Below are 16,129 nucleotides of genomic sequence, written 5' to 3' on the forward strand. Positions count from 1 at the left end.
GCCAACAGAAAATGAACTCAATGGTATTTTTGGAACTTTTATTGTCTCATAATGCTTTATTTGGGCATTTTTAACCTTACTGGTTTTTTGCTTTTATGTTATGATTTTTGATTTTGTGTTTTTATAGATTTTAAGTATATGGATGGGTTTTGTTTTGTTTTGTTTGCCTGTTTGTTGTCTAAAGAGAGAAAAGAGTGGAGTTGCAAGGGTCGGGGAGAGTGGGGGTGATCTTATATGAAGAGCCAGGCACAGTGGTGCTACTTACAGAAAAACAGAAAATTCTTACAACCAAACAAAGACAGTCAGTCATGAGCAGCACACTGCGATTCAGAAAGCTGCCTTAGAAGTACACGCTACACTGCTTGGACGAAGCAGTTTGAACCAGAGACACCCACTTCCCCATGCTCTATCTTTCACAAGACCAACTGGCTCTTCCAGGTCTTCCATCTCACAGGTTCCCAAGGGATCAAGTACTGGGCAGGTGGTCTTTGCAAATAATGTCTATGAACATCTAGCACTCAGACAGACTGCCTATGCCTACTCTGTGTTGCTCACCACTGACACTGCCGTACTTACAGGCTTCTGATAAAAAGAGAGCTCTCAGGCTAGAGAGGTGGCTCAGAGGTTAAGAGTAAGGCTGCTTTTCCAGAGAACACAGGTCCAATTCCCAGCACCCACATGTCAGCTCACAACTGTCTGTAAGTGCGGTTCCAGTGAATCTGACACCCTCACATAGACATACAGGCAGGCAAAACACCAATGCACATAAAATAAAAAGAAATCAATCATTTTTAAAAAGAGAGCTCACTGTGAGAGAAGTGAGGATGGTCACTTCAGCAGACCACCCCTAATACAACAGAGACCACAAAAGATGAGAGAGCTGTGTCTTCTTTTCTGTCAATTAAGAAATTCCTTTCTCCAGAAACACCAATCTTTTAATCTCTGCTGAGACATTGAAATGTCATGCCCGTATTTGCAAACAAACAGCTAGCACCTGCAAAGGAACCCACTCTGTCTATCACATAGTAACCCCAATAACACCTAGTTTTTTATAGTTAAAAAAAAAAAATGATCAGGGTGTCAAGATAGCTCAGTAGGTAGAGGCACCTGCTGCCAAGCCTAATGACCTAGGCCCCCACAGTAGAGAGAACTGACCGACTCCACAGGTTTATCTCTGACTTCTATAAACATGCTGTGGCCACAAAGTTAGATATGTAGTCTCAAAGAACAAAAACAAACAACAACAACAAAAACCTATCCCTTTTAAAGTAACAATAGTTAGGCCTACAAAGACAACTCAATTTCATATTTTCAATGTCCCCCAGATAGTACGTAGGGGAAGTGCTCTCCTTGGTATAAATCACAAGATGGCAACATCCTTAACAACAACACTGGTGAACAACAACCACTGGCGCATGCAAAGAGAAGAGCTAAGAGGTGCCTGAGGTTTAAAGGTCTTTCAGATAACAGGGGAGGCTGACACCACAAAGGCACCACTGTGCCCTGAGCCTCGTGACGCTGTCAGTCTCAAGTTGTCTGAAAGGAAGAAATTCTCCTGCACCAGGCTGTGACAGTCAGAGACAGGCGAAGAAAAACAAGCCTTGACTAGGACTGCTTAATCATGTCTACCTCTTGCCTCTCATGCAATTCTCCTATTTAAACCCTGGCACAAACAGAAGGAAGAGAAAAGAAGCCACTGGAAAACGACCAAAAACAGCTTAGCATGTAATGCTAGCAGCAATAAGTGTAGAAACTCTTGCTGTCATAATAAACTAATAAAAATTATGCCATAACAATGGGCAATTTGGGGGGCTGGAGATATGGCCCAGTAGTTCAGAATACTGGCTGCTCTTCTAGAGGATCCAGGCTTGATTCCCAGCACCCACATGCTGGATTACAACCATCCTGTAACTCCAGTTGCAAGAGAGCCTACACCCTTTTTGACCTCTATGGACACTGTATACGCATAGCTTACAAACAAACATACATATGGCAAAATACCCATATGCATAAATTAAATAAATAATAAGTGAATGAATATTAAAAACAACACACATACAACTCCTTCCAAAAGCTATGGATCACTGGAAGGTCACTGGCTGATTCACCAGAGAATAGCACTGAGGGCCACATGTGCCAGCTGGACAGAAGAGCACTCCTATGAGTTGTCTCCTGTTTAACTTGGCACACAAGGACTCAGGCCTCATCACAGTTATGCTAACAAAACAAAACTGAGAACATTACTTGGGTCCACTTCAATTCTGAGTGTGCTTTCCTGAGAGTATCTTGCATCTGATCTCAAATGGTGTTACAGATGTATTAGTCACTACACTGCTCCTCAGCAGAGATATAAAATTTTATTTTGTTTTTTAAGATTTATTTTTATTTTATGTGCATGAGGTTTTTTGCCTGTATGTCTGTATACCACATGCATTCTGGGTATCTACAGAGGCCAGGAGAGGGCATCAGATCTCCTGACTGGAGTTAAAGACGGGTTCTGAGCAACCATATAGGTAAAGCAGCCTGGGTCTTCTGCAACAGCAGTATGCACTCCTTTTTTCATTTTGTTTTGTTTTGTATTATTTTTTCGAGACAGGATTTTTCTGTGTAACTGCCATGGGTGTCCTGGAACTCAACTCTGTAAACCTGGCTGGCCTCAAACTCACAGAAATCCACATGCCTCTGCCTCCCCAATCCTGGGATTAAAACATGCACCACTATGCCTGACTGAAATGTGCACTCTTCACCACCAAGTCCTACAGCCCCCTAAGATACAACTTTTATTTGTCAAAGTTCCTGAGTTCACATCATTCCAAAGCTTCCCTACTATCAGTCTATGTCTAGGAAATTCATTCCATAACCAACATAAAAATTTCAGTTTTAGATATATAGCCACTTATTTTATGTCATAGCTACCATATACTAAGAAGTCTGCCTGTGAAAGAACCAACAACCAGGAAGAACAGGCCCAGTGATAATCTCTGTGTGACAAAGCAACTAATAGATTTTAGCACAAACAACAACAACAACAAAAACCAAAGTACACCAGTGCTAGAGGGATGGCTCAGCAGGTAAGAGCACTGGTTGCTCTTTTAAGGATCTGGGTTCAATTTCCAGCACCCACACAGCAGCTTACAATCTCTGTAACTCCAGTCCCCGAGGATCCAGTAAAATGCTTGTCTCTGGGGGTATCAGGTACACACTTGTTGCACAAACATACATACAGACATAACACCCATATACAGGCTAGAGAGATGGCTCAGCAGTTAAGAGCACTGGCTGCTCTTCCAGAGGTCCTGATTTCAATTCCCAGCAACCACACAGTGGTTCACAACCATCTGTAATGGGATCTGATGCTCTCTTGTAGTGTGTATGAAGAAAGAACACTCATATACATAAAATAAATATATCTTAAAAAAATAGAAAGAAAACAAAAGCCAACAACAACAAAAACAAACACATTACAATTAGGAAAAACTCTCAAAACTATTTAACATCTAACACTTTAAAACATATTTATGAAAAGCCAGACGTGGTGGTGTACACCTTTACACCAAGCAGAGGCAGGTGCTTCTCTGAGTTCAAAACCAGCCAGATTAAGGACACAGAGAAACCCTGTCTCAAAAACAAACAAACAAACAACAAAATCAACTAACAAACAAGTAAGTAGATGGATAAAAACATGCTTGCTTTATCTGTTTTTTTCTGGGGCAGGGCACACACACACACACACGCCATCACAGAGCATGTGTGGAGATGAGAGGACAATCTGCAGTAGTCAATTTTCTCCTTTTACCATGTGGATTCTGTGGATTCAACTCAGGACATCAAAGCTTGACAAGCAGCTCCCTTACCTACGGAGCCATCTCACTGGCCTCTCAGAACTATTCAACTCACTAGATAAAACAGGTTCACACTTGATGTATGGATCATGGTAGAGTAGCTGGTTAGCATGTGGGAGGCCCTGGACTCAACTCTCAGTACTGCTAAATTAATTGACTAATTAATTAAAACAGACTCTAGAACTAGGTCAGAACAACAGAGCCAGTGAAAGAACAGGACGGTGCCCAGTGGCTGGAGATGTCCTAACTGGCAGTTCTGGGAGAGGACATACCTTATCCATATGGAAGATCAAGTCCAACTCACAGACATTTTCAAAACACTTATCCAGAGTCTCCACAAACACCTAAGGAATAAGAAGAAACAGATGAAAAGCACATCAGTCACTGTGTTACAGATGCCACATGTGAGTGGAAAGGGGCAAGCCTGGCACACACCCTAGTCCTTCTGATGCAGAGGCCAATCTGATGGGGGCATCTTCTCAATTGAAGCTTCCTTTTTCTGAGCCATTTCTCCAACATTTTAACTTTTAAAAGTCCCACAGTCTTAAAAATTCAAACACTTTAAAAGTTCAGTGTCTTTAAAACATTCAGCTTTCTTCAAAATTTCTCTAAAATACCCAAAGCCTCTCTAAAATGCCAGTCTTTTAACTGTGGGCTCCTGTAAAACAACAACAACAAAAAATAACTTACATTCTTATTTCAAAAAGGAAGGGCCAGAGCACAACCACAATCAGACTAAACCACAACCAAAATTTAACAGTGTAAAAAGTTTAGTGTCTGATGTCTGGGACTCTCCCATGATTCTCTGGGCTCCAAAGGGCCTGCACCACTTCTCCAGCTCTGCCCTCAGCAGCACACACAGCTTGTCTCCTAGGTTCAAGCCAGCTCCCCTCACAGCTGCTGCTGTTCTTTGATGGCCATCCCATGGTGCTGGCATTTCAAAAATGCTAGGGTCTTTGCAAGTGGGCTATACCTTCACCAATAAGGAAATGTGACCCTACCACATGGTGCCAAGCCTTAGCTTCTCTCCATGACGCCCTCAATTCTGGGATTTTAATTGCACCCTCAACAACAGTCTCTTCTATCCTCTCCTGGTGCCAAACCTCAGATGTTCTCCATAACTCCTTCATGCCCCCAAAGCCAGTACCACCTAGATGACTCTTAGTCATTACCAAGACTACTAACATAAGATTCACCTCAGCCCCCTTTGGATCACAGTTTGTGTACGCTGATCCTGAAAAAAACAAAAAACAAAAACAAAAAAAAAACAAAAAAAAAAAAAAACACTTCTCAAAAGATTTCACCTCAGGGACACTTGTTGTCTCTTCTTAAGTAGTGCTGATTTCTTAGCCCCATCTGGCTAACATCATTTGCCCTAGCTGTTAGATGTCAGCATTAGACGTGAGCTTGATTCCAACACTAGCAAAGCAAAGGTTTCACATCAGTGGTGCTTCTTCATCCCAGTTAACTAAAAACAGATACTTACTTCAAAATAGCATAAAAATGGCCTTGACAGTCTTTCCTTCCTCTGAAATTTCACAAGCTAGGCCTCTATCATCTGCACCTCTCAACATTCTTATCTTCCAAGCTCCCACAGAACAAGCCTGAGCTCTGAGCACTCTATGGCTTTTCCAGCCCAAATCTCAAATGCCACCACAGTCTTCCCAAAAGCACATGGCTGGGGCTGCCACAGCAATACCCCACATCCTGGTACCAATTTCTGCCTGTTAGTTGGCAAACTGTTATTCCATCCAGAGCCCAACTTTTTCCTTGATGATGTTGATATCAAGATTCAATGGCAAAAGTGTCTGACATCCTGACCTGGGACTGATAACTGGTACATGGTTTCTATTGAAAAACAAACACTGGAAAATGGCTGGCTATTAAGTATTAATACTCTAGGACCTAGCAACTGCACTCCTCAGGTGTATACCTTGCAGAAAGACATGCAGATATAATACCAAAAACAGACACAGACAGTTCATAGTGGCACTATTTATAACTCTTTGTATTTTTAAGTAATACAGGTTTTTTTTGTTGTTGTTGTTTAAAAATAGCAGTTAAAGCCAGGCCGTGGTGGCACACACCTCGAATCCCAGCATTTGGGAGGCACAGTCAGGCTATCTCTAAATTTGAGGCTAGTCTGATCTACAATTCAAGTTCTAGGACATCCAGGGCTATACAGAAAAACCCTGTCTTAAAGAAACAAAAACAAACAGAATTGCAGGTAAATATGAGAGTTTTCAATCACCACTAATACTGCTTAATGATGAATCCCTACAACCTGACAACTCAAGTCCATTAGTACTGGGACATTTTACTAAATTGGAAATTTCTTCACTTACATATATCAAATCAACTTTTTTCTGGAAAACATTAAAAAACACTCTGAGAAAATGTCAATAACAAAGACTGCTTTTTCTTACTGTGTATGGGAATTTGTCATGAAACCTCAGGCATTCAAATACTGTGATAGTACAAAACAAAAGCGCAGGCCAGCAGGATAGCGTGGGTAACGTCTGACAAAGTGAGCTTCATCTCCAGGACTCACAAGGTACAGGGAGAGAACTGCCTCCAACAAGGTAAGTCTGACCTCATGCTGCCTAGTTTTATGTCAACTCGACACTACCTAGTTACCACATTGGCCTGTGGGCAAGAGGGAAGACCCATCTCACTCTCTGTGGGTAGTACCACTCCTGGGCTTGTGATCTTGAATGACATAAAAAGGCAAGCCATAGAGAACAAGCCAGTAAGTTGCAGTCCTCCATGGCCTCTGCGTCAGCTCCAGCCTCCAGGTTTCTGCCCAGCGAGAGCTTCTGTCCTGACTTCCCTCAGTAATGGACTGTGATGTGGAAGTGCAAGCTGAAATAAACCGTTCCCTCCACAAGCAGATTTTGGCCATAGTGTTTTATCACAGCCGTAGAAACCCTAATAAGACAAGACCTCTAAACCGACACTAGAGCACTCACACTGTGATTAAATATAGACACTTATAATAAAATGGTTTTAAAAGTAAATGGTGGGAGCGAACCGCCGGTGGCTCGGCCCTTAAGGCGCCCGCCCGCAGAGGGCGCACCGTCTCTTGGTGAGCGGGTTCGAGTCCCGTCCCGTTTCCTGCGTCTCGTGGGGAAAAAAAAAAAAAAAAAAAAAAAGTTTGGGCTGGAGAGATGGCTCAGCGGCTAAAAGCACTGAATGCTTTTCCAGAGGTCCTGAGTTCAATTCCCAGCAACCACATGGTGGCTCACAACCATCTGTAATGGGATCCAATGCCCTCTTCTGGTGTGTCTGAAGATAGCAACAGTGTACTCATATAAATAAATAAATCTTTAAAAAAAAAAAAAAAAAAAAGTAAATGGTGGCGCCGGGCAGTGGTGGCGCACGCCTTTAATCCCAGCACTTGGGAGGCAGAGGCAGGCGGATTTCTGAGTTTGAGGCCAGACTGGTCTACAGAGTGAGTTCCAGGACAGCCAGGGCTACACAGAGAAACCCCGTCTTGAAAAACAAAAACAAAAAAAGTAAATGGTGGGATCTGAGCTATTGTTGCTTTCCTCATTTACTGTCTGTACTGTGCTCACACACACACACCACACTTGGTACTTTACTGTCCCTGAGTTTCCCTTCCCTGGGCTCTTGAAGGCCCCCTGAAGAAACTGCACCTGCTTCCCAATCTAATCCGCTGAGTCCATCTTTGAGGCTGCTGTTGTCTCTACCTGACCTCCCAACAAGGCAAAGCTGTATTTACTCCAAATATTACTTTATGTTTTTCTGTTATGATTTTACAACATTTGTTTGTTGTTGTTGTTCTGTCTTTAGACAGGGTCTCACTGGACCCTCAATGGTCTATTGAGCTGGCAGGAACTCACTACGTAGACCAGGTAGAGCCCTAGGCTTGGCAATGATTCTCCTCCCTCCACTTCCCAGGGTGCTGGGATTAAAGGCACGCACCACTACAGCTGGTCCAACTGTGTAATTTTATCTCAATAATAGGTGAATTTTCAAATACTATCCTTAGTCGCTATTTAATACTTTCCTTTTTTTGTTGTTGTTGTTTTTGTTTTTTTTTTGTTTGTTTGTTTGGTTGGTTTGGTTTGGTTTTTCGAGACGGTTTCTCTGTATAGCCCAGGCTGTCCTGGAACTCACTCTGTAGACCAGGCTGGCCTCAAACTCAGAAATCTGCCTGCCTCCCAAGTGCTGGGATTAAAGGCGTGCGCCACTGCCCAGCCTTTAATACTTCCTTTAACTATGAAATTTCTAGCTTTTTTGTGGAAACAGGAAGTTCAATGTTTTCTTGACCTGAAACTCAAAAAACATGACTTTCATGTAGAGGTCAGAGGGTAACCTCAAGTGTTAGTCCTCACTATCTTGTTTGAGATAGGGTCTCCAGCTGTTCACCCCTTCTATGCAGAAGGGCTGGTGCCCAATTTTCTGATATCTTCTCCATTCCCCCATCTGGTAGCTCCTGAGATTTCCAGCAATGTAAGTCCTGTTGTTTTTTCTTTCAAATTCAGCAGACTTGTCCCATGCAGTTCTGTTCTTAGTCTGTTTAAAAACTCATTCATCTTCAAGACTGAGAGCTCACAAAAGGCACCCAAGGGCTCCCCGTAATACCCCTGCCTTTATTCTCCCCATCATACCCCTGCCTTGGCCTCCTGAGGACTGGGATTGCGCCACCTGTTAACTTCCACTCTGCTTTGTAAGAGGTGCTTCTGTTTTCTTGTGCACCTTTAGACTCCCCTTAAGAGGACCCCGGCTCTTGAAACTGGTTATGAGAGTGAACTAGGAAAGAAGGCACTGTGGATGTTCCACCCCTGGCTTTAGGCCGCCACTGAAAGTAAAAATAAAATATGTAACTACTTAGGACTGGGGAGATGGTTTCGTCTGTACAGTGCTTGCTGCACAAACATAAGGATGTGAGCTTGCTCTCCCAGAACCCCCCAAAAAAGCCTGTGAGGCAAACCCTGACACTGGGGAGATAAGGACTTCATGATGCCCGGGATCGGCTGGCAAGTCTGTCTCAGCAGCATCAGTTCAGTGGCTCCAGGTCCAGTGAAAGACTTTTTTTTTTTTTTTTTTTTTTTTTGGTTTTCGTGACAGGGTTTCTCTGTATAGCCCAGGCTGTCCTGGAACTCACTCTGTAGACCAGGCTGGCCTCGAACTCAGAAATCCACCTGCCTCTGCCTCCCAAGTGCTGAGATTAAAGGCATGTGCCACCACTGTGCCCGTGAAAGACTCTTATCTCAAACAATAAGGTGGAAAACAATTAAGGAAGGCACTGAGTGTCAACTGCTGGCCTCCACAGTATCTGCATGTGTCTTGCACACAGAAAATATAAATTCTTAAATGTAATTTGATTTCAGAGCTGAAAGAAAATTCAAAACATCAATAACCAAGTACAGTGTGAGGGCTGGGTGGAAACCAGTATTCAGCAGTTAAGTCCTGGAAGGTTGCTCAGGCGCTTTCCTTTTCCCAGAGCACCACCTGCTGGACATCTAGCAACTCTTCTTCTTCTTCTTCTTTTTTTTTTTTTTTAAAGATTTTATGTATACATTCTGCCTGCATGCATACATGCCTGTAGGACAGAAAAAGGCACTAGATCTCATTATAGATGGTTGTGAGCCACTATGTGGTTGCTTGGAATTGAACTCAGGACCTCTAGAAGAGCAGCCAGTGCTCTTAACTGCTGAGCCATCCCTCCAACGCCTGGTAACTCTTATAGACACCAATGAGACTGAAAAAAGAACCCAGAGGATGGTTACTAAAAGACCCCCACCCCCACACAAACTCAGAAAGTTGTTGCCATTAGTCTATGCCTACACGTACCTGGATGAGGTCCAAGATCCCAAGTTCACTCTCTGATGAATCCACACAAAACACAAAGTAGAGGGTAGCATAGTGCCGGTAAATCAGTTTGTAGTCAGAGCCACCGATCAAACTGTGGAAGGAAGACAGTAGTAGCAGTTGAGAACCCAAATCTTAGGTAAACTTCTCAAAGACACCATGCACCAAAGAATGGAAATGGGCCCAACAAAAAAGAGCAGGCATTCCACATGAATGGCTGAATACTGAGTGTGGAAGAAGAACTTGAGGCCCTTTACTCCACCTTTACCTTTCTCTTGCCTATCCTGCCAGTGACCATACATCAGAGTGATGACCAGGGGCTGCAGAGATGGCTCAGTGGTTACGAGCACTGTCTGCTCTGCCAGAGGACTCAGGTTCAATTCCCAGCACTCACATGGCAACTCACAACTGTTTGTAACTCCAGTTCCAGGGGATCTGACACCCTCACAGAGACATACACATAGGTAAAACACCAATACACATAAAATAAAAATAACTAAATAATTAAAAGGAGAAAGAAAAAATTCAGTGATAGCTGAAGCTCAGTCCAAGTGTTTCCCAAAGAACCAGGTGTCTCCCTGAGCAGCTCATGCTAAGAACAGGTTACATGGGTCTGATTAGTGGTACACACCTTTAATCCTAGCTGTAGGAGGCAAGCAGACTTCTGAGTACAGGGCCAGTCTGGGCTATACAGATAAACCTAGTTGTGTTCAAACCCCGCCCCACCCCCCCGAAAAAAAAACCACCAAACAAAAGAATAGGCTATGCTGCACCAGGTCCAGTGACCCCTGTGTGTACTAGAAGAAATGACTACAACAAAGGCCACCCAAAGTGGAGCTAGGGGAGTAGGAGAGATGGCCACCTGAAGCTGATGGTTTACCTTCCACCTTCTAAGAAGTTACAGATGTTGTCATCTCGCTTGAGGACCAGATGGAACGTCTCTCGAACAATCTGCTGTTGAATTTCTTCTGGCTATGGAACAACAAGAAAACAACAGCAAGAAAAAGAAGAGGCAGGTGAGGAAACCATGTACCAATCAATAAGAACAGATATGTAAAGAAGGGACTCTGGGCTAGAGAGATCGGCAATGAAGAGCACTGGGTGCTCTTTCAGAGGACCCAGGTTCAATTCCAAGCACCCACATGGAGGCTCACAACTGCCTGTAACTCCAGTTCCAGGGGATCTGACACTCTCACACCAATGTACAATCAATCAACCAACCAATCAATAAATAAAGAAGGAAGGAGTTCTACATGGGGCACAACTGGAAAAGCTCATGCGTAAGCACACAGAAGGCAGAGAGTAAATGGGAAAAAACAAGGCTACTGCGATTAATGTGGGCTTATTTACCTAGGTACTTCAGTCACAAGTCTTTATATCTTACAGGCAAGCTCAGGGTCAAATAAGGAATCGAAATCTATAATCGCAGAAAGATCCTCAATTCTTTTTTTTAATCTGACCCCAAACCTCTGAGTGACATCAATACTGGGTATTTACCAACTCTCAAAGTTCCAGAATTGTATGAAGGTAAGGATGTAATCATGCACCTGTCTCAAACGATAAAGTTGTCATTTTTACTTTAATATCAGTACTACATACAAGATGATGTTTTACTCACAGAGGATTACTGGGAAAACAGAGGTAGTTAAAAACTCTAGATCAGAACCCAGTAATGATGGTGCACGCCTTTAATCCCAGTGCTTGGGAGACAGGCAGGTGGATTTCTGTAATTTCGAGGCCAGCCTGGTCTACAGTGAGTTCCAAAACAGACAGGGCCACAAAGAGAAACCATGTCTTGGAAAACAAACAACAACAATAAACCTCTCTAGAACTGGAGAATTGGTTCAGCCATTAAGAGGATTTTTGCTCCTACAGAGGACCCAGGCTCAATTCCCAGTAGCCAAGTGATGGCTGACAATCATCAATAGATCCAGTTCCAAGGGATCTAACGTCATTTTCTAACCTCCATGGGTACCAGGTACACATGTGGTGCACACATACATGCAGACAAAACACTCATACACTTACAATAAATAAATCTATGAATAATGTAAACCCTCTGGTCAGTCTTCTCACATGGTGCTGTGTGATGAGGTTTAAATGTGATGATGTGGTTTCCGCTTTAATCTGCCTGGGCTGGGACCCGACAGAGACTGTTGCTCTATCAAGCTCCCACAAACAGCAGTGCTTCAGGTCTGGGGACTACACTCTGGACTGCACAGCATAAGAAAAATGATCACCTTGAATCTTCCTTAAACCAGAAAAACACACTTAAAAAAACTTAATCCCTTTTGTTCTACACCACTGGACTTAGCTTTCAAATGGTCAGTTCTTTAAAAGCTATTAAGGGGGGCAAAGGGGACACACACACACATACACAAAACAGGGAACTAATCACTGCGAGGAAATGACTGGCTCAGTGTGGGCTCTGAAAACCTCTCAGTATCTACTGAATGCATGAATGCAAACTCGCTAATCACTGGCCCACAAACTGGAAAAAATCAATCATTATCTTTCTGGTTTCCATGTGAACAACACACCAAGCTCACATTTGCTAGAATGCTGTCAAAGATTAACTCTATTGTCTCAGAAATACAAAGCACGTGAAGCATCAGCACTTATTTAAACTGACAAAACATCTTTTAAACTAAAGCCCTTTATCTACCTATAGGTAGAACTGGCAAAAAGTGGGGATGGGGTGGTGGTATCAAACAACGAGGCCAACTAACTCCTAGCTCAATAAAAAGGCAAACTGGCAACTGCTTACATGCCCCAGTTACTTTAACAACACGTCCTATCTTTTTACTACACTGCAATTTTCAAGGGAGTCTCACTCAAGCAGTTTTTAAACAATTCCATAATCTTCAGAGATACACAAACAGCCAATATGCACAAGGCAGGTGCTCAGCGTCCTTAGTCACTATGGAAACAGACATCAAAACCATTTAAAAAGGAGATCCATCTTCATCCACTAAAATGTCTTTAATTAAAGACAACGTGGCTAGGCTTATGTAGCTCAGTGGTCGAGGATTGCCTAGAATAAGGGATGCTCTGAATTCACTTCCTAGTTCAGAAAACAAAAACAAACAAAAGAGATAAACATTGGAGGAGACATGATGAAATTGGAATGCTGATACATTGTTGATAGCAATATGAAAGGGTACAACCACTGGGAAAACACCTACCAGTTTCCTAAAATGTTTACTTGCATACTTATTGTGTGGCCTAATGATTCTACTACATATAAAGTAAGGGGAAATAAAAAGAAATGTCCGTACAAACACTCAACCCATGTATGTTCAGAGCAATTAATGGAAAACATGAACGACTGGCAGAGCACAGTGGCACATGCCTGTAATTCCAGGATGTGGAGGGCTGTGGTAGAATCTCTCCTCTTTTAGTGGTTGGTTGATTGGGTTTTCTTTTTGTTGCTTATGTCTTCACTATGTAGCCAAGGTTGGTCTTGAACTCACAATCCTCCTGCCTCAGTTTCCCAAGTGCTGTGATTATAGACATGTGCCCACCAGGCCCAATTGAGCAGAAGGATCTCCAGTTCTTGGACAGCCTGAGCTACATAATGAGATCCTGCTTAAAAACAATACACACACACACAAACACACACACACACACACAAACTTGAGGATGTCTTGGTAAGTCAAAGAGAAAGTAGGTAAGTGCTTGCTTAGGGACAGGGTAGTTGACTGCTAACAGGGTAGTTGACTGTTAACAGTAAGTTTCTTTAGTAGAGATAAAAACGTTCTCAAATTGTGATAGATGCCAGCAAACCGCATACATTATGTAGCTGTATAGTGACTTATAGCTCAATAACACTTAGAAAATAGAAGAAACAAACACACGCACAAATTGAAGTTATATGAAGTGCTCTTTTAAAAAACGTAGTTGGAAAGTCCTATCTTAAAAAGCAAATTTTTTCCGTTATGATAAGAAAGGAATAAAGGGCCCAGAGACATTTCTTAACCTGTAGGAAGATGGGGCTGAAGCCCGAAGGTTTTCTGATTCCATTCCCTCTAGGGCTTAACCAGTCTCTGAGTTAGATATTTTGAAACCTAACCACGAATAAAATGTTGGGGAACAAGAAGCAAATAATGACATTTGCATTTTCCTGAAGGAAATGTTTCTAGAAAATTCAAATTTGCTTGAACATTGCTGAGGCATCCCATGATGGCATTTATTCGTTTATTTAATTATCTGGTTTCTTGAGATACGGATGGGTGTAGCTCAGGCTGGCTTAGAACTAGCTGTGTATCTGAGGACTTTAAAGTCCTGATCCTCACACCTCCATCTCCCGAGTTCTGAGCTTAGAGGTGTGCTCCATTTACAACGGGCATCTTGTAAATATATCATTTCCCCCCAATTTTCAAAGAGACTTTCTGTAACCTTACAGGATAAAAAGCCCAACCCTGATAAGTCCAGCCAGTGCTGAAGCTGAAGCAGGCGATCCCAGAAAAGAACTTCTCTCCACGCCCTTGAGAAAATATAAACTTAAAAGAACCCAACGACCGGACCATCACAAAACTACCCTCATAAAATTTTAAAAAAGAGAGAAAGAAAGAAAGAAAACCAACCAAACAAAACCCCACAAAACTTAAAGACAGAAGCTTCTGTCATCCAGGATCTCAATTAGGCACACTGTGCACTGCGTCTGGCCCTAAGACCCAAGGAAAAGTGTCACAAAGCACAGAAAAGCCGAGACCAGGAAGGATGAGGGAGTAGCAGGGGGGTGGGTCATGCACGGTGCCGGAGCCGGAGGTGCTGCCGAGCGCTCCTGTGGGCCATGGGAAAGGGATGGCTCCGGTGCTCCGCAGGGGCGTGACGGGTCGGGCCGCACTCACAAAACGCTGGTAGAAGCGGACCAGCCGCGGTTTCCCATGGTTGTTGAAAACCAGAATCGCCTGAATCATCTTTGCCGGTCCCACTTCTCTCGGCACCAGCTGCTCCAAGAACGCACCTTCTTCCGGCACAACACGGACACTTCCGGCTGGTGTCCTGTTGAAAGCTGCTCCCGGAAACTTAGTCTCCGTACCCCGGGGTCCGGCAGCTCCGGCACCCTGGAGAGGTCCGCGCGCTCGCCTGGGCAGGACAACTGTAGAGGCCGAAGAGCATGGTCGCCTTGGCCAGCCTGATAACAAATTCAAGCCTGCCTAGGACTGAGCTCCTCATTCTGGTTCCATCCTGGAGCCAACCGCGTCGACAACAAGGATCGAGATTGGCAATTCCTGACAGCAGCCGTGCCAGTTTGAGGAACCAGGAGGGTGCTTGTGTGGCTTTTTCTAACCTTTGGCCAGCCAAAGCTAGGCTTTTATTTTTCGTTATTACAATGTTGCAGTGAATTAGGCAAAAGTCTGCTAGTGCAAATAGTCATTCTCTCCTTTAGATGGCCAAAGTTGGTACCACAAGAGATCTCTCATCCAATCCCATTTAAAAGGAATGGACTCAAACTGGTAACACTTTTTCTCATTTGTTTGTTTATATGTTATCTTTCCTTGAAACAGAGTCTCACTGTGTCGCCCTGGCTGGCTTTGAACTCAAGAGATTCGCCTGCCTCTGCCTCCTGAGTGCTGGGATTAAAAACCTGCACCACCACGTACGTCCCTGGGTTTTTAGTAAATAAAAATTCAAATGACTATTGCATTGAAGTGTGACAAAATGATTCAGATATTGGGCAGAAATATCAAAGACAATTCTAAAACAGAGTAACAAGAAGGAACCAGATTTGCCCACCAATCAAACCAAGTAGGATAATTTGAAGTATGTTTTAAAGTTATGTTTATATGTTTACTGGAAAGGACTCATGCACCTGCAATGGTGCATTTGTGGAAATCAGAGGACAACTTTGCTCCTGCCGTGTAAGTCCCAGAGCTCTAATGTAAAAGTTATAAGGCTTGACAGTGCCTTTATCTCACAAGCCCCAAATCATAATTAAAGGGAGATGTAATATTGAACTATAACAATAATCTGTGGTAAACAGTTTTAAAGATTTGATTTTAATTATGTTGTATGTGTCCGCATGTTGGTATGAGTATATGGGTTCAGGTGCCCTCAGAGACCCGAAGAAGCCACCTTGGAGCTGGAGTTTACAGGCAGCCAAACTGAGTGCTGGGAGCAACTCCAGTCATTTGGAAGAGAAGTAGTCTTTTCCAACCGTTGGCATGAAATAATTTTAATATGTGATGTGAGAGGCATCATAGTTTGGCTGTAGGAAGGAATTCAACAACTGTTGTTGAGAAAACTGATTAGTACTTTGAGGAAAAAAAGCAGCTTAGTTCTTTCATACTTTACATAAGTTAGGGCCACAGTGAATTAAAGAGGTAAGGAAAAAAACAGAATAAGCGCCTGGGAGATGACTCTGCAGGCAAACTCACTTGCCCTTTAAGCCTGACAAACTGAGTTTGATGCCCAAAACCCAAGGGAGGAGAGAACTGGCTTTC

General features: G+C 43.1%; 1 protein-coding gene across 2 annotated transcripts in view; it reads right to left on the reverse strand.

The window, feature by feature from the left end:
- Positions 1-14,696, reverse strand: part of Ap3s2 (adaptor related protein complex 3 subunit sigma 2) — a 41,249-nt gene extending 26,553 nt beyond the window's left edge. For both annotated transcript variants that reach the window (XM_034504750.2, XM_076936385.1), the window contains exons 1-4: positions 14,534-14,696; positions 10,561-10,652; positions 9,663-9,774; positions 4,115-4,186 (exon numbers count right to left, since the gene is read on the reverse strand). In XM_034504750.2, the coding sequence (XP_034360641.1) occupies positions 4,115-4,186; positions 9,663-9,774; positions 10,561-10,652; positions 14,534-14,602 (345 nt within the window). In that variant the 5' untranslated portion in view covers positions 14,603-14,696. The remainder of the gene's footprint in view (positions 1-4,114; positions 4,187-9,662; positions 9,775-10,560; positions 10,653-14,533) is intronic.
- Between the last annotated feature and the right edge of the window lie 1,433 nt (positions 14,697-16,129).

This window comes from Arvicanthis niloticus, chromosome 1 (genome assembly GCF_011762505.2).
Source record: "Arvicanthis niloticus isolate mArvNil1 chromosome 1, mArvNil1.pat.X, whole genome shotgun sequence".
Taxonomy (NCBI): Eukaryota; Metazoa; Chordata; class Mammalia; order Rodentia; family Muridae; genus Arvicanthis; species Arvicanthis niloticus.